Source organism: Anabrus simplex, chromosome X (genome assembly GCF_040414725.1).
Source record: "Anabrus simplex isolate iqAnaSimp1 chromosome X, ASM4041472v1, whole genome shotgun sequence".
NCBI lineage: Eukaryota > Metazoa > Arthropoda > Insecta > Orthoptera > Tettigoniidae > Anabrus > Anabrus simplex.
The window spans coordinates 219,204,139-219,228,442 of record NC_090279.1 but is presented as its reverse complement, the minus strand read 5'-3'; the positions used below and the strand labels follow the sequence as shown (position 1 = coordinate 219,228,442).

General features: G+C 40.1%; 1 protein-coding gene across 6 annotated transcripts in view; it reads left to right on the top strand.

Moving 5' to 3' along the window:
- Positions 1-22,143, top strand: part of LOC136886381 (uncharacterized) — a 55,079-nt gene extending 32,936 nt beyond the window's left edge. For 4 of the 6 annotated variants that reach the window (XM_067159142.2, XM_067159141.2, XM_067159140.2 and 1 more), the window contains one exon: positions 19,318-22,143. In XM_067159142.2, coding sequence (XP_067015243.2) covers positions 19,318-20,744 — 1,427 coding nt within the window. In that variant the 3' untranslated portion in view covers positions 20,745-22,143. The remainder of the gene's footprint in view (positions 1-19,317) is intronic. The other 2 variants (XM_067159144.2, XM_067159145.2) reach the window with 2 other exon arrangements.
- Positions 22,144-24,304: the final 2,161 nt, after the last annotated feature.

Sequence of the window (24,304 nt, the reverse complement as noted above, 5' to 3'; positions counted from 1 at the left end):
ATAGAACTTTTACAATTGACTTTCTCCACTGGTCGGGAATGGAAGTAGTTTCTATACATTTGTTATATAATTTTGTCCATGTAGGGGCTAGCAGGTGTGCAGTGTCCCTTACATATTCATTATAAATCCCGTCCGGACCTGCGGCTTTCTTGTTTTTGGTGCTGTCTATAGCGATTCTAGTTTCCCCTATGGTCAGAGCTACCCAGTCTATTTATATATGTGGAGTGATATGTAGATCTTTTCTTGGCACAGGCCAGAGCAAAGTGTAGCTTCCACTGAAGTCCCATTCTCATTCATGGCTGTGACAGTATGGAAGCTGCTGGGGTCTGGGTGGCGCTGAGTATTGACATTTGGACACAACTAGTGTCTGAGTGTTATGAAAGGTGTTGCTCATAGGATCAGTCGTGCTGCAGTGGCACCTTCCGGTCCAGTGAGGAAAGCAATGACAAACTACCTAGTACACCTCATTTGGGCTCTGCCATTGGTTTTTACAGTTTCCCTATAACTGTATAGCCTTGGGTGGTGCTGTTTGAGGATCCAACCAGCCTCTGGGCTGATGACCTAACAGTCATCTGAATGTTCCATTGTTCCTGGTCTTCCTTTGTTTGGTATTTTAGGTATGATCCTCTTATCTTACAGTGGTATTGCTCAACCGCTTATCCACAGTCCCCCGAAAGGATACAACGGCCTAATTCTCTGTCGTCAAACCTATTTTTTAGGTTATTCCTTAAAAATCTGACAATGATGAACACTTCTCCTCCAACACGCTACACTGTCTAACACTTGAGTCGCCATCACAATGACCTAGAACCAGAACAAGAAGAGATGCTAACAGTGCGTTTTCCTTTTCCTATAAATTTGAGGTTCTTACCCTCCAGGATTTTATTCTGAATGCGTGTTTGGCTCCAGTGATGTAGAATTAATTTATAATTATGAGTTAGGGTGTCTCAGTGCCGCGCGTATTTCTTAGGTACTAGCCAAGAGTGCCACCCACGTTTTGTCCGATTTGCATCTATCTAGAAAAAATTCATCACACTCTCAATTTACACCTATTATCAGTGAAACTTGTTTTCTGTTATATAAAAGGAATGTTCCTTTGAATTAATTGAACTTTATACCTAAAATCATTTATAGTTAAAATTAAAATAAATCATTAATTTAAAATACAAGTAATGAAAATCCACATTTTAAGGCCAATAGGACACATTAACTGATGGTATTTCTTGTAGCACAGACTCTTGACTGCCATTTTGCACAAAATTATGTTATTTGGAGTGACAATATGTCTTAAAGATCAAAATATTAGCTACAGATTGAGCATCATCAGGAAGGGCATGTTCCGGTACAGGTAACTCTAGGAAAGTGTGAGGTGGTTGGTACCGTGTGGCAAATCATTATCACTATTAACTTCTCTGAATAATGACAGTGTGTGATATTGTTAAGACCAATATTACCGTGGAAGTCTTTGTTACTTTCCGAATTATCTCTAACCTCGGCAATTGGCGTTGTTCCACTTACAAAATCGTTTTCAGAATCACTCTTGCTGACTATAACCTCACTAGAAGTGTTTTCAACACTATTATGAAGTCCAGTACACTTTCTGACTCGAAATAATCATTTTTAAATGTGCGTCACATGAAAACAATTTTACACGGCTCCTAGTACTAAATTTGGAGACCTTCCTTCATAAGAATATACTGATATGTGCTACCATCTAATGGAAAAGGAAGAACTATGACGGTTTCTAAACGAGTCTGCACGAGGGATAAAATATCATTCCTGACACTTTCGGAGAGTTCACGGAAGAATGAAAAATCTTTCCTTGGCGCTCAGAGTTATACGTGTTATAGATGCTAGGAACACGGCAGGGTCATGAAACTTTCTCATTGCCTGTAATCCTCCTCCTTTGGAAGGAAACTTCACGAACTGAGACAAGAGAGTCTAATAATGGCAAATGGGACATCATAAATAATTTGGCCAACTAATTCTGTGCAAATCTCCATTGTCTTGGCTTCTCTTCTTCCAGGGCAATGAGAGTTCTGTTCAAAAACAAGCAGCCCTCTATTCGAATCGTGCTGATGTAGCTTAGGACACACGAGCTCCATCAGATATGTTGTGTTGGTCTTAGCAGAATGTATATTCTTGTAATACTTCAGGGAGATAATCCACAACTTTTCATCTTGCATTTCTTGCACTAATGCAACTTCACATGTGACCTCCATGTTAATGAAGGTAGTCTTACACTGAAGTACACCTGGATCACAACTAGATCATCCTCAGGCTAACAGAAAAAAAAAAGGCCATGAATAAAGAAAAAATGTTAGTATGCTCTTGGTCCATAGTTGGTACTGCTGTAGTCTGGACTAATCACAACAGTGAATAGCACCCTATAAGTTAATTGAATTAGCTGTACCATTGCATTAAACTTGTACTTTTCTCAAAGTGTAGTACACTCTGAGCCTATATTAAGAGTTTACTAAAAACAGCTTTGGCAAATCCGATTTTCTTCATTTCTGTTTTGTTCTCAGGAATCATGTGTCAGTGAATCGTGAGACATTGATAAGTCTCTAAGTTGAGCCAACTTTGAGTAATATATATATATAAAATAAGAGTTTTGTCTGTACATTAAGAATGGTATTTCTGTATCGGTTGTGTTCACAGTAAATTTTATGTATGTACACGCATCACTAGAAAGCGGCAAAAGAGAATTTAATGAAAATCGGTATGCAAAGTCGGGGAATAAGTTGCTACAATCTAAGCCATAAATAATTTTATTCACGCTGATAGAAATGGTAGTTTAGGGCAAAGGTCTAAAATTTAATTTTCAAATATACATATTATTAGTGGCCCTATCTTAATAAAAATTGGTATGCAAAGTCAGAAAATAAGTCGCTACAATCTAGATAATAAATAATTTTATTCACGCTGAGTGAAATGGTAGTTTAGGGGAAGGCCTAAAATTTAATTCTCAAGTATCTATAGTGGTCGTATCGATAAATACTACATATGACATAGACCATTTATATTGGTAAATACTACATAACCAAAGTTATATAGAATTAAATTTCCGACTATTTATGATTTATACATTTTTACCGTACATGCTATGATAACACAGATATTCAAGAATGTGTATTTTTGTTGTTGAGAAAATGTGTGGCGTTTCATTTGATTATTTCATATGAAAGCATTGCTTTTAATCGCGCCATTCCTACTGACGTCATTGTAATGTATGTTCATTTCAGTTGGGAAAACCACTAAGACAGTCTTTCTGAGGATGTAAAAAGGCAGGTGGAGAGTGTCTACCATTATAATGAAAACTCTCCAACCTGATTGTGAATGATGGAGACTAGTGGGCCTACCATTACAGTGAAAATTCCCTAACTCAGTCTTCGTGTGAGAAAAGATGTTTGGTAACTTCCCCGTCGTGTTTCTAGGGTAACGTTAAGAGGTATGCAATTTAATACAATCTTGCTCACAACGTGTGCAATAGAATTCCGTATATAATGTAGAATTCCGTAGCGAAGCACGGGTACATCAGCTAGTCACATTCTGTACTGACCGGGTTGCTAAACGATTAACACTTTCATTAATATTCTGATACATTATGTGATTTTTATCCTTAGTACTGTGATTGCATGCAACCATGTATACTTCCTCTCATCACAGAGGAATGGTATCCTCGGACCTTCCCCAGCTTGTGAATATACTCAACAGATGGCAGAACTTTCTTACATGTTGCTAATAGAATATGTTGACGTATGTATAAGTCGACTAGCTTTCTCTATGACCATTAATAAAGCGCAGGGACAAAGTCTTGAAAATGTGGGTGGTCTACTTACCCAAACCAGTATTGAGCCTCAGCCAATTGTATGTTGCAAGATCGTATGAAAATGTTAAAATCCAGATACGGCGGAATGGTCGAAGCACAGAGAATATTAACTAAATTACGAATTAAGCAATTATTATGTACCGGTCCTAAATGTTGTAAAGGCCAGGCATATCAAAACGACGTGTTTATAAAGAATGCTGTGCAGCAGCATGGTAAACTCTAAAAATCATATGCTAAATTTTATAATGGCTTTGAATATAATATGCTTTATTAAGAATAGTAACAGACATTGTTCCATCATTTGTTCGGTCTTGTTCCGGAAAGATTTCCTCCTTTTTTGTCCCGACACAAGCTGGTGATTGTGGTGTGAGGTCAGCCTCCAAGGTCGGAAGAGAACAAGAGTTCACCGAGGAAGCTCGGAAGAAATCGCAGCAAACTCTCGATTATGCGGGCTATAATACAAAACTTGTACCAAGCTTGATAGCTGCAGTTGCTTAAGTGTGGCGAGTATCCGGTATTCGAGAGATAGTAGGTTCGAACCCCACTGTTGACAGCCCTGAAGATGGTTTTCCGTGGTTTCCCATTTTCACACCAGGCAAATGCTGGGGCTGTACCTTAATTAAGGCCATGGCCAATTCCTTCCCATTCCTAGCCCTTTCCTATCCCATCATCACCATAAGACCTGTCTGTGTCACTGCGACGTAAAGCAGCTAGAAAAAAAAGTACACAACATGTAATACTATTTGAAAATGCAACAATATCAAACAATAAAGACGTTCAATAACTACTTCTTTTCAATAAAGTAGGCCAATATAAAAATTACTTGTGTTTTTTTGTTCGTAAAACACTTGAAGTACAAAGGTATAAAACGGCAGTTTTTGCTGTTTGGTGGAAAATAATCAGTAACGTTCTTTGGCTTTCGAGTCTCATTTAAGTTGTTTTGCATACAAGTACGATCTTCCGAAGTGCAGCAACATCCTTATAATTGAAATCTCCCTATCAGACATAATATAAGAGAGTTTCAACACTTTTCCAATGCTGAAAGCATCAAGCCTGTAATCATTTGCTGATTTCTTTAGTGATTCTCCTTTTCTTGAACTTTTCAAGGAATTCAAGCTTTCGTTTAGAAGTTAAAAGCACTTTCTTTCGCTTCGTAACCATGCTGCTGTCACCGATGTACAATTCCTATTCAGTACATTGTTTAGTTCTTGAACAAAGTATGTCGCCAACACACTTGCAGTTGAGAGCGCAGTCAAATTTGAAGGATACACTTTATACGTATGAAACGACTATAGTTAAATTAATAAATTTCATTGTTTGTCCGTATTGAACCAAGATTACAACTTTTATTATAATTATAATTAAAACTATAGTTGCCATCGATCAGTTGAGTAAGTAGGTGTGGTGATTCACTGTACATGAACGTATAAATTCTTTGATGAATTCCATGGGCTGAGAGAATAATAACGAATAATTCCTTCATAAGAAGCCGTGACATTGTGGAACTTGACGTGCATGATAATGCAGCCACAGTATCTACATCAAATGGTATCCCCTGCATTTCGTATAACAAGGTTGAGTCTCGCATTTCTTACATTAATGCCAGTCTCCTCTCTTGGTCAACTCTTGTTCTCTTCTGACCCTGGTTATATTTACGTTTGCATGTCCTTCGTGGCCCTTATCTTTCTTTCCCTAATACCTTTGTTCTTCGAAGAATCGCACCTCTTTCTTTTCTCCCTCGGTTAGTGTTAATGCTGTGCTGTACTTCGTTTTCTAACAAGAATCACTACCTAACAACGAGCAACTAAATTATAACCATCTAATACGTTCGGACTCTGATGCTTGTCCACCTGAGATAAAATGTATGAAATTTTAATTAATACACTGATGTCATTATTAGAAGCGTTCAAATTATTATTATTATGGTATGTGTAGTACAGTAATGCAAACTAGGACAATAGAAGTTGAATGTTTCATATGTCTAAATATGTGTAATGGGCCAATAGGAGGAGAATCGTGAGTGATGCCATTCGAAAATACAGGTTTGACAGAATTGAACAGATTTCATAAAGCACGGAGCTTTCAGCTTGATGCCGAACAAGTTATTCATGCATAACAGTTAATTAGGGCTAAATCTATCATTTTTTGTTTCAAGTTGTGCCGGTCCAAATGGCTGCAGCATTATTTCAAGATATAAACTTGTTTGTGATAATGTCTCATTTCCTGTTTCTTTTTTTAAAATAAAGTATCATATGAATGTGTAAAACCATTAAATGTAAAGTCAAGTAAGAAGTTTTTTTTCCTTCTTCCTAGCGTTTGTCCTCCTTAGTTTCAGATTTGATTTCTGCTACCATCAACTAGAAATATATATATATAAGAACAGAGAAAATATCTCTTAAAACTCATTCCGGGGAAACCCATAGTGCTTTTAAAAAAAGATTTTTACTTATTCTGGAGAGCCAATAGATCTACACTGTCTGTTTTATAAATCCAGACCGTCCAGCAGCGTTTTTACTCCCTGAGACCAAGCAGCTGTACGGGAGGCGTGCATGTGTTCGACCTAGCATCAATAGCCCGCCTGAATCTCAGCCGGTGACACAGTTATCATTGCAGCACCATATTTTCGTGTGTAAAAGTCATTTTAAGTACAAATAGGATCGGCGGAGACGCGATGCAATTGTTCGGCAATTTCCTCGTGAAGTGCCACCTTTGAGAGCACAGATTCGTGTAATTTTAAATAAATCTGAAACTATTGTCTGAGTGCTCAATATAAAACATGCGTACACATGAACAGTTTTAATAATAATAATAATAATGTTATTTGTTTTACGTCCCACTAACTACTTTTTAAGGTCTTCGGAGACGCCGAGGTGCCGGAATTTAGTCCCGCGGGAGTTCTTTAACGTGCCAGTAAATCTACCGACACGGGGCTGTCGTATTTGAGCACCTTCAAATACCACCGGACTAAGCCAGGATCGAACCTGCCAAGTTGGGATTAGAAGGCCAGCGCCTTAACCGTCTGAGCCACTCAGCCCGGCATGAACAGTTTTAACAGACGGAAAGTTAGATAACATTGGTGTAAATCTTGAACGGCCACCAAATAAATTGCTCACAAAATTAGCACAAGTAGGAGTTTTGGTTTTTCCTGCACACAGAGCTACAAAGTTTTTACACATGAAACCGCGGAGGTTTAAAACCTGCTGATCCAGCCACAAGAGTGAGAGATTGTGAGTGGTATCTCGACAGCTCTTGTTCTGCTCATAACTCTCACTACTGGTGTGGTGTTTATGAAGAACGACATTTGCAGCATCTTTTATAAGGTAAGATTGTGGCGCTCGGTCTGGACCCACAAACAATAAGTGTTGAGCACTAATGAGCTACAGTGAATTGAACACATTACAAAATAAGTCACGTGGAGTTTTTGAAGTAGTACGTTGGAACTAGAAGAAATTGCCACTAATATTCTCAGGAACTCTCTCTGAAATCATCATTTCTGTATTACAGTAATTAAATGTTTTCATTCAGGGTAGCTGCCTCTTTAGGAGAATCTTGAAAGAGTGTTAAATTAATAAATAATGAACACTTCAATTCAGAACATTACTAAAATATTGTTTGAAAAAACTAATTATGAGGCTGTATCTTCACAGTAGCAGTTGTGTAAGGGCAGCTATCTTTTCTGGATTTTCTGCTCTCTCTCTCTCTCTCTCTCTCTCTCTCTCATTTCGATTACATAAGATTGTTGTGTTAAGGGAGCAATTTTTTGCCAGCTTACTGGGATGGAATATTACACCAATCAATTTCGAACATCTCAACTCGTACATAAAACCTCGCTTTTGTCCTCTTGCTTATGTTATGGGGAGCCAGCCTGCACATCCTGAGGACTTGTGCACTGTGTGTCAGCCACTCCTGTGTGGAACGCTTCATTACATGCTAAGCGGGTTGATACCGCAAGGATAATCTCGGGATGCCAGTGCAGAAAGTGTACCCGATTGTTGGATAAGCCCCACCCAACTCTCAGACGCCGAGAGAACAAAGCAGGAGGATGACCATCTCCATCGTCACCAAGCAGCAAGGTCTCGCCTCAGATCCCGCATAGCGTCCTTGCTAGGACTCTGCCGCTGGACGGAGCTCACTGCCCACAGACATGTCACCAACAGAAGAACTTGTTCCTGGTGCCGACCTACCTTACACTGTATGGAGGTCCCTCAACCGCTTAGGAGTGGGCGTCCCTGGATGCGGGACCGACCTGAAGAAATAGGGGATCTTCCAGCAAGTGCAGACACCTCGTTTGAATGTGGTGCTGAACCTACTTAACTGTCCCCTCCTGGATAACCCATGTGCATCACAAGATTTTCTAAAAACAAGGTGATTGCAGCTGCAGTTTTTTGTTGCTTTCCTTTGTCAAAACTCAAGATACTGAACTCTTCCCCGTGGCGTGCAAGTTCATAGCAAACGAAGGTTGCAAAATTTCTGGTTACCAACTGCATGAGGAGCCTCAACTTATTTTCCTTTCCTCTCTCCCTTTACCTTACTCTTCTTCCCAGATAATTTTGTTTATCTGACTTTCTTCAGACAGTTGGATGGTTGTACGTTTCTTATGGAATCAGCACCACGCCGTGTATATCTTGCTGAGGTCTTTAGCAAGGCTACTTTCTCACGAGCACTTGCACGTGTTAAGGTCTGTTCATATCTGCGTAGGTACAGTATTTGTTCAGACACATCAACGGTGAAGAAAATAACAAATCACATTTGGAAATTCAAATTTCTGCCACAACGTTACGTACCATATTTCTTTTTTGAGTTGTCATTCACTAGTAGCTACTTCACCTTATTCAAATGGGCTTGTTAATAAGGGAAATAACAAGACAAGTCAAAAAAATTGAAATTTCTCAGGGGAAGGATTGTTTTTGTTTTTAAACCATACGAAATCACCGATTTACGAAATGTCAAACTCTTCTGCGTTGTACGTAACAGCATTTCAGTCCAAGGTTATGAATTTCGTTATTGGTTCCATGTTGAATTAAGAGTACATATAATTTAGTTGACAAAGTTTGAATCCACCTACTCAATACTATACAATAACTGTATACTACTGTACTCAGTGCTATACAATAATTGCATAGTATTTAGTAGGTATATTAAAACTTTGTCAATTAAATTATATGGATTTTGTTTCATTCAAAAAAGGAAGTATCTGCTTTGAAAGTGGCTTGTTCTGTATTGACCAGGCATTATTGTATTAGTGGACAGTGAAAACCAAAGCATGTAAGTCACATTTGTGTACTGTTAGCGAGTAAGATAAGCAGCTGTGTAAAGGCCCACGAACCCAGGGGGAGAGGTGATACTCCCAGGTGGCGGATAGGGGGGTCCTAACCGGCTTGCCGGCAGACTTGAGGTAAATAAAATACCTCTCACGGACCAAACACACTATCCCCTGTGGGTGGGGGACGCACATGTTGAATACACCTGCAGTATCCCCTGCCTGTCGTAAGGGGCGACCAAGGGATGATTGAATTAGGACCATGAAACTACTCTTGATTCGTACCATCATGCGGGGAACACTATGGGTTGCATGTACTTGCGAGTAGTACCACTAATTGGTATGAAATAGGTTTGTGATTAGTTGCAGTAAAAAGCGTGGCCTGGTGAATTCCAGTACCCATGCGTTGTACCCATGTGAGCAACACTGCGGGTCTGGGCGTAGCCTGTGAGTTGTACCGCTATATGAGCGGCACCGTGGGTCTGCGTTGCCTGTGATTAGTACCCACTATGTGAGGAACACCACGGGAATACCGGCGCCCGTGACTAGTACACCTACGTGAGGAACCTTACCGGTTTGTGTTGGCTATGAGTGGCACCATTGTGTGAGAAACACCATAGGTCTGCGTTCCCTGTATGAATTGCAATACTTGTGAGTAGTACGATCTTGTGTGGAACACCGTGAGTCTTCGCTACTTTTGATCAGTACCCCAAAATGACCAAATACCATGGTTCTACTTTACTCCCGACATGTAGCTTTCTGTGGGGCCTTAAACGTGAATTTAGCACCCATTCATCATTGTGCTTCATAAGCGGTCCCTTGGTCAGTAATACTATTATTCGTGATCTTTTTTTTGTGTCTGATCCACTGTTTTTTTTTTTTTGTTTGTTCGTTTCCTGTCCATCCATTCATTCTTCATGACATTTTTTATTTTGGTCAGTGGATGAATTTGAATATTTTGTTATTTCATTTCGTACCATTACGGGCCGATGACCTCGATGTTAGGCCCCTTTAAACAACAATCATCATCATCTTCATTTACAAGGCGATAATGTCCACATGCACTATAACGGCAAAAAATGTATTACACATAAGACAAACTGGGTTGAAGTTACTTTTAAGAATATTCGGAATATTAACTCAAGTTGTCTGGTTCTTACTGGGGACTGTTTTTTATTCTTGAATAATCTTGAAGTAAAGTATGGCTACTTCTTCAATATTATGATGAAAATACTTATTTTGTTAATGTCAAAGGATCAAAAGCATTGACTTTAGTAGGTTACTGCAAAAATTAAAAAAAAAAAAAAAAAGTAAAGTTGACTTATCTAGTTTTTCCTGGGACGAGTGATTTAAGGCTGAAAGAAAATTATTTTCCTGCATTTACCAGTTGAATACCTCGTAAATAACTCTTATAGAAGGTTTCAGAATGTTGTTTGATAAAACATTGGGTTTTACTGTATGCATTCCCAAAGTATCTGTATAGGTAGAACTGTAGGCCATGGCATTCTCCCAACAAGTTGAAACATTTGTCTTCACGAGTAAATCCAGCCTGGATGGAATGGTGGCAAAGTACTGGTGTTCTCTGCGATCGTCACAAGTCCAAGGCTCACAGGACTGTTGTTGGCTAGCAACAGTCAAGCATGTCATGGAGATGCACTTGCTTGGCTGGTCACTTGAACTGACTTGTCTAGATCATGTCACCAACCTAGATATGCGGAAAATCATGGGAGTTGGCCCGATTGTGGACAAGATGCGCGAGACCACACTTCGTAACGTGTAGAGAAGGTTCATCTATTGTCCAGATGGCACTTCGTATCACGTCATCTGGAAATAAGCCACGTGGAGGAACATTCCAAATGACACACTTTATAGAACAGAGTGGAGATTGGGACCGTGGTCCTAAGAACATGATTTGCCTGTTTGAAGGTAAATTCTATCTCAAAGTATCTATAAGCCAGCAATTTCTGCACTCTGTTTAAATTAGTTTGCTCCGAATCTAAATTCAGCATTTTGTCTATTAACTTTTAGGCTGTTGGTAAGGGGACGGAGTCTCTTCAGAAGGCAGTAGTAGGTACAGTCAGACTTTGAGGTCATAAGTTGTTGGAACTTGTTTTCTACAACTCTACGTAGTACATTAATCATGGGAAGCGCACGGAAACAGTACGTAACGATATGAAACTGTTCAAAACGTCCTCCGTTAGCATTGATACAGCTATGAACCAGCCATTGTATTGAATCCTAGTAGAAGATTTGGAGAATATTTCTGTTCCCAGGGAGAAGGTTTAGGATGGTATGATCAAAAAGAGACTGGGTGCAGGAACTGTGTCGGCAGCGTACAGAAACCGGACTAAGACAGGAGTGTGTTGTCGCTGTTTTTGTTTGTAATGGTTATGGATGAGATTGTAAAGGAGACAACTTCGTGGACTGAACAAGAAAATTGAAGATCAGTGGTGATATCAAGAGGACGACGACAAGGGAAAGTTGGTGGTCAAAGCCTAGAAATTGTTGAGAGTTCCAAATTAAATAGGGAGTGAATGAATGCAGAATACAAGGCTGGGCATGGAGAATAGCAGCACAGTGAAGGAAACCTTGTATTATGCACTCATATTGACCTGGACCATGACAAGCAGGGACGAGAGACAAGCGAAAATTGCACTAAGACGGTCTGGACATGTAAAGAGGAGCGCAACTAGAAGAAACTTGGACTCGCCCGGCACGTGAGACGAATGTCTCCTGAGAGTTTGTCCTAACTTGGTGTTTGTTACACCCTGATCAAATATTTTACACCGGGTCTGCGGTAAGGTAAGGGTGCATTCTGTCCGAAGACAGGTGCGAACCTCCGATATTGCATACTGTTTACTTCAGAGAGCTCTACTGCAGAAGTTATTCGGTGCCTGATTTGATACAGAATTATGTTCATCTTCTTCCATGTCACTGAGATTGGCAAAAGGTGTCTTATACATGAACACCCTGAAAAGATAGAACAATTCAAGAAACGATGTAAACATGTTTTTATACAAATTACATTCCATTGTAAACATCTCCAGATTTAAAATAAGAAATCGGCAAAAAAAGAAGTCACTTCATCTCCAAAGCATATGGACATTTCTGGCAGAGTTACACTTAAAAAAACATAAAAATGAAGCTATGTACCAAATTAAAGTATAACGTGACGTTTGACCTCCAGTGATGATAGCACATGACATTTAGACCACAAAGTAAAGGGAGCACATTACACAACTGTGGTGTAATGTGAGTGCTGCCATATTTATGATACACTCTTGTTGCACGTGGTGTTTAGTTGGGCTGGGGCACGTCTAAGATCGGAAGTTCTTGTGGGAATGCAAACTTCGTCCAATTTTTGAACACTTATTGCTATCCTTGGATAGCTAGGCAAGAAGCTCTTCCACTCTACACTGTACACTTGTCGTGAGAATGCGGAGAATAGTTGAAAATGTGCTTGAACCAAAGGGAGGTTTCTTTGATGGGAAGAGTGTTTGATGTGTTCTGGTACTAAATGTGTACATATTGTGTATTTCTTGCTCAGATGTTATGTAAAAACATACTTTTCTTGTAAAATATTAGTTTTTTAATATATATATTCATCAATTCCTTGCATAAGTACGTTGTTTGCTTTTAATCTCAGTCCATTCTTTAACAGTTTAATGCTTGGCCGGCAGAAACACGACTGCTGACAAGAAAGGCTGCCAGCAAGAGTTCGGAGATTCAGTGCTGTGTCCCATATATCAGCACCCTTTCGCATCCAAACCTAACAGCCGTGGCGCCAACTTCCACCCAATGTACCTTTTAGACAGCAAGCCACTTGGCAATGTTACCACTACTACCTCGCTACGATATGAGAACAGATTCTGCTTCCTCGGCCTGAAACTCATCAGTCGGTGCCAAGACAGATGGATTTCTGAGTGGGGGTAGTTAACCTTTTTTCATGGAAAATTTACAGTCATAATCGTGGGCAACTGGCTGATTCACAGAAGTAAAAAGCGATGCCTTGAAAGTGTTTCGTTGAGTGCCTGTTCTGCTGGGAAAATACCTAATAAATAACAGGATGCAAATGTAGTTATGTTCACCTTTCATGTCTGCTTCAGTTCTTGCCAGTAAGGTTAATTGTTCCACAAAAACAAAATATCAAGACTATTATCTAAAACTACGTTTCGCTAACATTCTCGTGAATAACCAGGAATGGCCACATCCAGCAATAGTTTGAGACTTATAAAACTTACATGAGGCGCTTCCAGGCAAAACATCTAGAGCAAGTGAGTAAATCTATCAACTACTTAAAGCATTACAAGTAACACTTGAAGGTAAATGTCAAGTTGCTACAGCTCCTCGCTAAAAGCGTCCTTGCAGGTTTTAACTAGCATAATTTGCCAGGGTGTCTACTGATACCGGAAGTACTGGAATTTGGAACCATATACTAGATCTACCCTGGGTATTTGCAACCGAAAGTCCAGGTAATAAGAATAATTATTGTTTAGGTTGCTGGCATTATAGCTTAAAGTGATTTCATTGAAAAGTAATAGGCCTACTTATGCAGAACAGTTACTAGAATAATAACTCGTGATTTTCTCTAACAACCCGGCGTCAGAACGTGACGCCCTCATCGCCCAGTGTTCTAGACAGTCGCCAACTTCCCCTTTTCTTTTAATTCTCTTTTCCTTCATTCTTCTTTTTTGCAATAATTGAAGTATAATAACAATGGATGCATGCTATACTTTAAGTAGCCTATATTATGCATATAATTATCCATTGTTATTTATTTCCTTACATTGGTGTTGCACTAATTTTTCAGAGACAGTGAGTAAAATAAGAGGAAAGACTCCTTTCAAAAATCACTGGTTGGACAGAACAATAAATCAAGATTGGAATTGGCTTCAGAGAGTGGAGGGTATTGCTCTTTGTGTAGGACTAGTCTTGATATTAGCAACATGGGTGTGCCGTCAGTTCAATCTCCTGCAAAAGGCAAAATGCACGTCAAGAGTTCCAGCAAAAAACTGTTTTACATGATACCTGCCAAGGAAGCAACTACAGACTGTATTCCTGTGAATGCTGCTCCATCAACTACAAACTCTGTTCCAGTGAAAGCAGAACTTCAGTTGCTAATGATAAGCTTACTTGTGTTATGCCTAGAAGCACTCTTAACAATTTTATCATCAAGGATGAAGTTATTACTGCAGAAATATTGTCGGCTATTACTCAAGTTGGCCGGCCCCGTAGTGTAGGGGTAGCTCGGCTGCCTCTCGTCCGGAGGCCCCGGGTTCGATTCCCGGCCAGGTTGGGGATTTTTCTCTCGACCTGAGGGCTGGTTCGAGGTCCACTCAGCCTACGTGATTAGAATTGATGAGCTATCTGACAGTGAGATGGCCGCCGTGGTCTCAAAAGCCCAGAATAACGGCCGAGAGGATGTATCGTGCTGACCACATGACCCCTCGTAATCTGCAGGCAAAGGCCATTTCGAGGGCGTTAAGTGCTGGGGGGTTTGGTTTGTTTTTTTATTACTCAAGCTGTGACCCATTCTTCTGCTAGAAGTTTTGGCATTTGTAGTGATCTTTTTAAAATCCTGTTTCCTGACAGCAAAATTGCCAAGAAGTTCAAGTTGCACAAGGATAAACTTGGACACCTAATTGCATATGGACTGGGTCCATACTTCCAAAAATAATTGACAAACTTGGTTAAAGAGTGTCCTTGCTTTTGTATTTCTTAGGATGAAAGTTTAATTTTTGTTGCTCAGGAGGGTCAAATGCTGAGGACCTTCTGATGACATTTTTGCAAAACTTGTAAGACACTGGTTTGGATGCAAAAAAGATGATGCAAATATCAATGGACGGGCTGAATGTAAACCTGAAGTTTTTGAAAGATCTAAAGAAGTACTTAGGTGATTCACCTTCAGATCCAGAGCTGTTGGATTTTGGTACCTGCTCCTTGCATACTATTCATGGTGCATATAAAACAGCACACAACTACTCTGATTTATTTCTTCAAGGACTTTCCAAGTAGACGTGCACATTACAAACACATAACAGCGTCACCTCTCTTGCCTCTGCAGTACTGCTCTATCAGATGGGTCGAAAACTAAAAAGTTATTGAACGAGCTTAAGAAGTATGTTGTTGCTTTTGAGGAAAACCTCCTGCATCAGAAAACTTTGGAATTATAAAAAGTTTTGTAAGAAATGATCTGCTCCTGGCACAGTTGCGATTCATGCGGTCTGTTTCCCTTGAACTAGAACAGTATCTCTCCAAGTATCAGAGTAATGATCCTCTTTTGCCTTTTATGTTCTCTGATCTGAGTACTATGCTTGAATACCTGTTGGGAGAAGTGTAAAGAACCAGGTTTTAGAGTGAGCAAATACTAGTAAGAAAGTTCTCTCGATTGATTTGAAGAAATCAAAACAACTCAAGCTCTTCCATGCTGTTGACATTGGATTTTCAGCCTCAGCAGATTTAAAAGGTAAGGGGATAAAAGATGTAAAAGTTCTTCAGTTCTATGGAGACTACAGAAAATTTCTTGTTGATATTTATATGAAGATTTTTGTCAAAAGCCCTCTTGCTTTCAGGTTTGTTACAGGTGCCAGCTGCTTCAATCCTGCAATTATGACCAATGGGTCTATTAGGAGCTGCAGGGTAACTGCTGCGTGAGAAGTTCTTGGTGAGACAAAACTATTATCTCCTTAGGAAGCTGATATTGAAAAACGAAACTACTGTACTTAAGATTTCTTATCAAAGGAAAAAGTAGTAAAATATTTTAAGTAGTTTGATCCGAAAACTGATCAAATGGACAATATCCTTAGCACCGCCTATTTTCAACACAATGTTTCAAATGAACCGATCCACTTCACACCAAAAGTAGTTGTTTTGTTTCACGGCAACGCTACTGTAGGAGGTGGTTTTTCAATAAACAAAGAATGCCTAGTAGAGAATCTTCGTGAAGATAGCTTGATTGCACAGCGTCTGGTGTGTGCTGCAGTATCTGCTGCTGGAGGAGTATTAGCTGTCACTGTTCCAAAAAAGATAATCCATACAGCCAAAAATGCACCAACACTGAGAAATAAAGCTTTAGAAAAGTATTAAAAGAGTACACAGTCAAAAGAAAGTTAGCAGCAGAAGAAATAAAACATATGAAGAAACAATGTATTACGCAGACTGCTAAGGAAGAGACAGAAGAACTGGAGAATGGGAAAAGACGGAAAAAAATACTTTCGCAAGTGTGTAGTGTGTGTACATTTTGAGTATAAGCTTTAGTCATTGTAAATTGATAGTTAAATACATATGATAATAATTCACAAGTTTTATAAAATGTATAAACTATATTGTGTAGCACACAACTGTTTGGACATTACATATATTATAAAGCATAAAAACTACTGCATATAGAGTAACATATTTTATGTTTCTTTCTGTGATGCATATAAAAAGATTGATTTCATATATATATGCATTTCTTGTGACATTATATAGAACAAGTTTCCACTTAGTATAAGCCTGGTACAGAATCTATTCAAGAACGGTTTACTTTCACAGTGTGTGTTATGTAATAGTCTTTCTTTGGCTGCGTTTATTGCATGTCAGTGTTAATGAAGTGATCCAAATAGCCTAAAGTACATTGTCACTTAGAAGCAGTTATGTTAGATAAGACTTTTCAAGTATATTTTGTGTGTGTGTGTGTGTGTGTGTGTGTGTGTGTGTGTGTGTGTGTAATATAGCATTGTAAATTGAAAACAAACAGTTATGTAGTATGAAGCTATAAATACAATTTTTTTCATTTATATAAAACTGGCAATTTGTTAACCTTTTGTCTTGTAATTGTTTTAATAGTCTTACAAACAATTTTGCATTCATTAGGATTGCCCCTTTTTTTTTCCAAAACAAGAATTGTATAAATTTTCTAATTAAGGAGATTTAAAAGCAATGGGTGCAGTGAAGGGCTGTGAGGGCAGTTGGGAGTCCCTGTAAAACATGTAAAAAGTTGTTCTTATTAAAAAAAAATCAAGGCTAACTAAATTCATTAAAAACAAAATATGCATTTGTTGGCAAAAAATTACAAACCTGAATTCGTCTGTGAAGTGTGTAATTCTTCGTCAAGAAGTTTTAAATAAATTCATCGTATTACGTACTGGAATGTTGCTGATAGTGGAACTCAGTAGACACCCTGTTTGCTGTCACAAGCCACTAATTATTGACACAAGTTCTCAAATTGGATTTTAGTGAATCTTTGATGACTTTTCATGTCTGGGTCTGTAACACTCACATGTGGAACCTTCTAGCCAAGGCTGTGTCACCATAGCGTGACTTGCGGGAAACGAACTGGCAGGTAAGGCTTGAAAACCACCTGGACCTATGAAATGGAGTGGTTAGTTTTGCAAGCTCAGTAAGCGAAGAGCAATCAAAATAACTGCAGAGAGACTCCGTAGTTTTGTGCAGGGTGAGAATAGGTCATTTAAGATGTATGCACTCTTGCCTCCTACTGTAGAAGTTCATGTGGTGCCAATTTCTATGGCTTATGACGGAACTTGATGAGACTACTACTTGTCTGGTTCGCTTTGTGCAAGAGCTCAAGTACGTCTGCATTTCAAGAGTTCTGTTACTCAGGGAACAACTATGATTACGGCTTTTTGGGATATGCCTGAAAATAGCTGCTGTACCTTGGGATGAGGGCACAGAATGTACATAATAGCTTTTAAAATCATTTATGGTTTTATCTCTTCATTGTCAGAATTAATTCTTTGGATATATCTTGTGTTTTTAAATTTTTTTGTTTACATTTAGTTTTGTTAGGAGAAGATGGTTGCCTAACCATCCCACACCTAGACTTCCAAGATGACCTCTGGATGAACGTTGAAGACTGCAGTGGAGATTGCCTTTCAGCATTTTTCATGGGTTTAAGCCTCTTAAAACTAAATGGAGTGTACACTTGTAAAAACATGTTAAGAAAACAGTATTGCTCTTATGGACCTACAAGGAGCAATCACACCACCTCTTAGACACCTATAATAAGGAATATCAAAAATGGCTTTCATGGCCGCAGATCTTACAATCACAGGAATAGAACCAGTCTTTGGGTGGTTAGGCCATGTGCATTTTGCAGAGTTTCACCCAGACGTGCCATTTGGGCTCTTCTCTTCCTCGGAGTCTGTTATCTTAGGACCCATTATTTTGCAAAGGATCTTTCCCTCATACTTCTCTGCTTCTCTTGGTCCAGCCTTTCCCGGCATTCTGAGGCATTCACTTGGGTACAGACACTCAGGATTGATCACTGTGTTATAGTTTAGCTTTCCTTGAGATCGCCTTTGTCTTGTATAGGACGTGGCACCCTACGAAAAGCTGCAGCCATCTTCTCTTGCCTGCTGTTGTTGGCTTCGTTCTCACTAGTTTTCATCTGCGCTATACGTTTTCTATTTTACCGTACTCTGTTGTTAGGTGTTGAGAAATTTCAAGGCCAGCTTCTCTGCCTGCTCTTTCAGCATGTTTATTTGTTCCACAACTGTCTCTATGTTTCTTGACAGGATTGCCAGGTCATCGGCGAAGGCAAGGCAGTTGACTCGCATGCCGTTTTTTGAGCCCCCAGTGTGGACTTTTTATTATTATTGATCTGTCTGTATGTCTGTCTGTCTGTTAGGTCATCAGCCCAGAGGCTGGTTGGATCCTCAAATAGCACCACCAAAGGTTATGCGGTTATAACGAAACCCCAAAAACCAATGGCAGCACCAAAATGAGGCATACTAGGCAAGATGAGGAGTGAGGTAGTTTGCCATTGCTTTCCTCACTGGGTCAGAAAGTACTATTGCAGCATGACTGACCCTATGAGCAGCACCTTTCATAACACTCGGATGCACTAGTCATGCTCCGAATGTCATTATTCAGCACTACCCATACCCCAGCAACTTCCATATTGCCACAGCCATGGATGTTGACTGGGACTTCGGTGGAAGCTACACTTTACTCTGGCCTGTGCCAAGAGATGGATCCAAAGTACTGTATCCATCAGGAAATGACAGCAGGCAGATTATTATTGATATATTATTTTAAAGAATTGTTTCTTAAATTTTTAAGTCAATGTGGAACCAAGTGTGAAATTAATCATTTGCAATTTATCTTACGTGTTCCTCTTCATACCTTTCCCTAAATGACTCGATTTATAATTTGTTTGTTCCTTTAGGAAGGAGTTCAACAGATTTCTCTGCCTATCTGCTGGTTTTCTCTCTGCTTTCAGACAAGCTGAAAATGGCAGCTGCTGATGACTGCTTCGTTAAGCATGCGAAAGCTTTGACAGACGCTCTAGAAAAGGGAGCGTTTGAGAAGGCGGAGGCACTAATTAGAGGCGTATGGCATCCAAAATGTTTGAACATCGATGTACATCGACCGTCGCCGTTGACCCTCGTGCTGTCTGGGAAGGCAGGTTACTTCAATCTTCATCTAGCTAAGTTATTGGTCCAGTATGGTGCGAACCTGAACGTGAGATACGTACGTGCAACTCCTCTGGAACGTGTCATCAAAATGTATCTGGATACTAAGGCCTTGTGTGCTAAACAAGAAACATCCAACTCGCTTCTAACTATCGGTTTAAACGGTGAAGTAAATCCTCCACTTTTGAAACTGAAGGAGCAGCTGTCTGTGTTGCTGGAGATGTTGCTGGCCTCTGGTGCAAATCCAACTCTCATCACTCTGAATCCAACGTTGCAATCTACCCTCCACAAAGTGGTGGCGGTTGAGGATCCGGACATAGACTTGGTGATGAAGTTGTACCGGTGGGGGGGCAATTTGGATAGGGGCGACGTGCACGGAACTACGCCTCTCATGGACCACATTATTGAAGCGAGCAGGGATCGGGCTCTTCCCCTGGTCGACAAGGTATTGTGCGAAGTGCCTGAGCTAGATCTCAACCACACAAACTGTTGCAACGAGACCATGTTCTGGCGGGCCATGTCGGCAGGATCTCCAACCGTAGCCGTGCGACTCCTTCGGAACGGTGCAGATCCCACTATAGACGTTTCCATTACGCGGAAGAGGGAAACTGCTCCCATTCCCCTCTCCCCCATCTTCGCACCTTTACTACAGTCATCGGCTCTGTATAGTTCGAAGACAGATACCATCTCTTTCAGTGTTCCCGGACTCAACAAGGTGATGCTGTCTTCTGTATTTCCTGTCGTTGACTGCACGGACATATGCGACAGTGTTTGTGATAAGTTAGAGCCAGTGTTGTCGTCAAGGACACGTTTCCCAATGCGTTACTTAAGTGACCAGGAATATCGTCCACATCATGTCGCTTTCTTATTGTTAGGTCATTTCAAGGCTGGCCTCCAGCAGATGTGTGTGCGCAGGATAATGGAGCATCTCATAGTCAAGAAGCATTGCCTTTGGAAGGACATTATCGAGACTGGAAGATTGCAAATATACGACGGATACTCGAACGGCAGCATGGAGGAGAAGGACTGCGACCAGTTGTCATTGGTTGCAATGTTGAACCCGCTGATCATCGCCATTCTCAGGAGGGAGCTGGGATTACCTGTCCGAGTTGAGCGAAGGTTCCTCATCGAAGCTGCTCGTCTGCAAGTGGGAACTTGTTTTTTTGCTACCAAAAAGCCAGAGTGCTTCAGAAATTGCCAGGAAAGGACACGGTACTTGGCAATGTGTAGTTGATAGACTGAACTTAACAGTATTTTTCACCTGAGCAATCATATTATTTTTCTGTAACAATAGATTCACTATTAAAAGTAATTTTATATAAAATAGTTTATATTGTTGTTGATTCTTATTGTGCATATAAATCCATGTATTTCTTTGAACGTCTACAGCCCAGAAGATAGTTTTCCATGGTTTCCCATTTTCACATCACGCAAATGCTAGGGCTCTACCTTAGTTAAGGCCACGGACACTACCTTCCCAAACCTATCCCTTTGCCATCTTTGCGTGGCTCAAAACCGTCAATGAGTTAGTGTGACGTTGCACGTCTAGCAAAAAAAGTTGTGTGTTTACATTCGGATGATAGTATGGAAATATTTTATTCTGGAGAATCCTACCTGTAACATAACAATGTTATCAAACACAATAAGCCCTCTGCTCAACATTTTTGAGGAATTCTTCATTCAAATTGATCAGTATGCCAATCCGAATTTTAATCTAAATGAGGTAACTGAGAAAGCAAATATTTGAGTTGATTTCACTATTCCATGAATTGCAAAAACATTTCTCAGAAAGTTCTCCAACCCGCCTCACTCAAGGCAGGTGATAGCAGGCAATATGTAGTGCTAAGGAGAACTGTAAGTACAGAGACAATACTTCACAGAATATTTGAGCTGGAGAGGTAATAATTGGTATGACATGGGGTAATGAGTGTGCATACAGGCCAACAGATGGTGCTGGCCAGCAACACATTAGTGATACTGCATCAGATACGCCTGCATGGCCTCCTTGATCTATGTGATTATTGGTTGTGAGGTTACTTGAAGTTGCAAGTCTACTGCAATCATCCGACCCCATTAGGAATGCTAAAAGACAACATCCAACGACAATTTGCCACTATACCTACGGATGTGTCGTACAGTGCTGTCCCTCGAGGACATGTATTTTTGATGAATGACTGCACAAAGAGCATAGTCTTTGCTAAACCCAGATTGTTATGCTAATTATTGCTTGTGTAACGTATGAAGAGCCATCTGTTGGTCATTTTGTGTACTTCATTTTAGTGTCAATAAAACCCCATGTCATGCCAATCTTCTGTGTCCGTTATTACCTCTCTACCTCCAGTATTCCATAAAGTATTGCCTCGTCAAATGTTGATGGAGTTTTGGATTGCCCTGTACATTACTTACCACACCTCTTGCACCTTTAGCCTTGTGTAGTCAGTTTTCTTATCTAAAATCTTTATATTTACAGCATATTCAAGCTAGGCACCTCTGACCTACAACCTCGGGTTTCAACAATACTACACGTTTCCATTCACCCAAATAGTACTGAGAATGATGTTCCCTCTTATTCATCAATCGTGTTTTGAAGTGACACTCGATTTGAATTGTTTGTCAATACCTCCATATGTATTTCAACCACGATGTGTATTTTTAACCTGTTTAATATATGGATAATAACAAAACCTATGTTGTAATCGTACACCTTTTCAATATTATATTATGCAATGTTTACATTACGTTTCTAATATAGCAACTTTGGCTGGCCGTAACACAAAACTGTAAAAACACATCTAATGACTAAAACATACACAAATGATGTTAAAAGCATCTGGAATGAACAATGCGTAAAATGTATGATGAAATTAAATTAAGGCTTCAAAATGTGTCGCGTCATGCTATAATGTTTCAGTGAAATACAAGGCGTGTTATAGACTGTTATGCCTTCCAGCGTTCAGTCTGCAAGCCTCTGTGAATTTACTAAACGTCGCCACAATCCTCTATTTGCTAGTGTTGTGGCCTCATTTAGTTCTATACCTCTTACCTTTAAATCATTAGAAACCGAGTCTAACCATCGTCATCTTCGTCTACCTGTACTTGTCTTACCCTCCATAGCAGAGTCCATTATTCTCCTAGGTAACCTATTGTCCTCCATTTGCCTCACATGACCCCACCACCGAAGCCGGTTTATGCGTACAGCTTCATCCATCGAGTTCATTCCTAAATTAGCCTTTATCTCCTCATTCCGAGTACCCTCCTGCCACAGTTCCCACCTGTTTGTACCAGCAATCATTCTCGTTACTTTCATATCTGTTACTTCTAACTTAAGAATAAGATATCCTGAGTCCACCCAGCTTTCGCTCGCGTAAAGCAAAGTTGGTCTGAAAACAGACCGATGTAAAGATAGTTTCGTCTGGGAGCTGACTTCCTTCTTAGAGAATACTGTTGATCACAACTGCGAGCTCACTGCATTAGCTTTACTACACCTTGATTCAATCTCACTTACTGTATTACCATTACTTGAAATTATCGACCTGTTCTAGCTTTGTATCACCAATCCCACATTCAATTCTGTTGAATTTCTTGCCTACTGACATCAATTTAGTCTTCGCGAGGCTAATTTTCATACCATACTCATTGCGCCTATTTTCAAGTTCCAAGATATTAGACTGCAGGCTTTCGGCACAATCTGCCATTAAGACCAAGTCGTCAGCACAGGCCAGACTGCTTACTACATTTCCACCTAACTGAATCCTACCCTGCCACTTTATACCTTTCAGCAGATCCACGTAAACTTCGAACAGCAAAGGTGAAAAATTACAGCCTTGTCTAACCCCTGTAAGTACCCCGAACCAAGAACTCATTCTACCATAAATTCTCACTGAAGCCCAACTGCTTGAAGCCACCAGCAGTGCCAATGCACTATGAGATCTATGTCTCAGTTCCAAAAATTGATGCCTGCCTGGCCATCAGATGATACAGATGTTTATTCCCATATTCCTCCGTGGTATGCACTAGCCTTGGGAGGTGTGCTAAGTCCCAACTGACGAGCCCAGCTTAGCACACGAGGGTGAAACACAGGCAACCAGGAATGAGTTAGCTGGAAAATTTATAATGTCCAATAACAGACCATTATATTGGTATTGTACTCATTCAGGACAAATATTTTAAGTTCTCTATGGGAATAAACATCTATATCATTTCATGCAATGACCGAAGATGATGAAGCCGCCATGGTTCAGGCGGCAATGCATCGGCCTCTCACTGCTGGATTCCGTGGTTAAAATCGCGGTCACTCCATGTGAGATTTGTCCGGGACAAAGTGGAGGCGGGACAGGTTTTTCTCCGGGTATTCCAGTTTACCCTGTCATATTTTATTCCAGCAACACTCCACTATCATTGCCCCAGAGGAGTGCGACAGGCCTATCCTCGCCGCGAGATGGGGGCTTCATTCATTCCATTCTTGACCCAGGCACTGACTGGGAAACAGGTTGTAGCTTTTCATTTTTAACCAAAGATGATACGCAATTAAGCTTATGCTCACAGTTCCCGGGACGTCGCACAGATTACAGCATGGTCTCGAGACTCTTGAGATCTGTGTTGTCAGTCTCGAGCGAGAGGCAAGTGACGCAACATCGATGTTATAAATAGACAATGGTGTATCAGGTAGAGCAACAGTTGAATGCGATCATTTTGCCACCTGACGATGGAACTTAGACTCTCAAAATGTGGTGTGAAGTACAAGACTTGTAATTCATAGTCACTGAGAAGGCCTAAATAAAATATGGTTGTGTT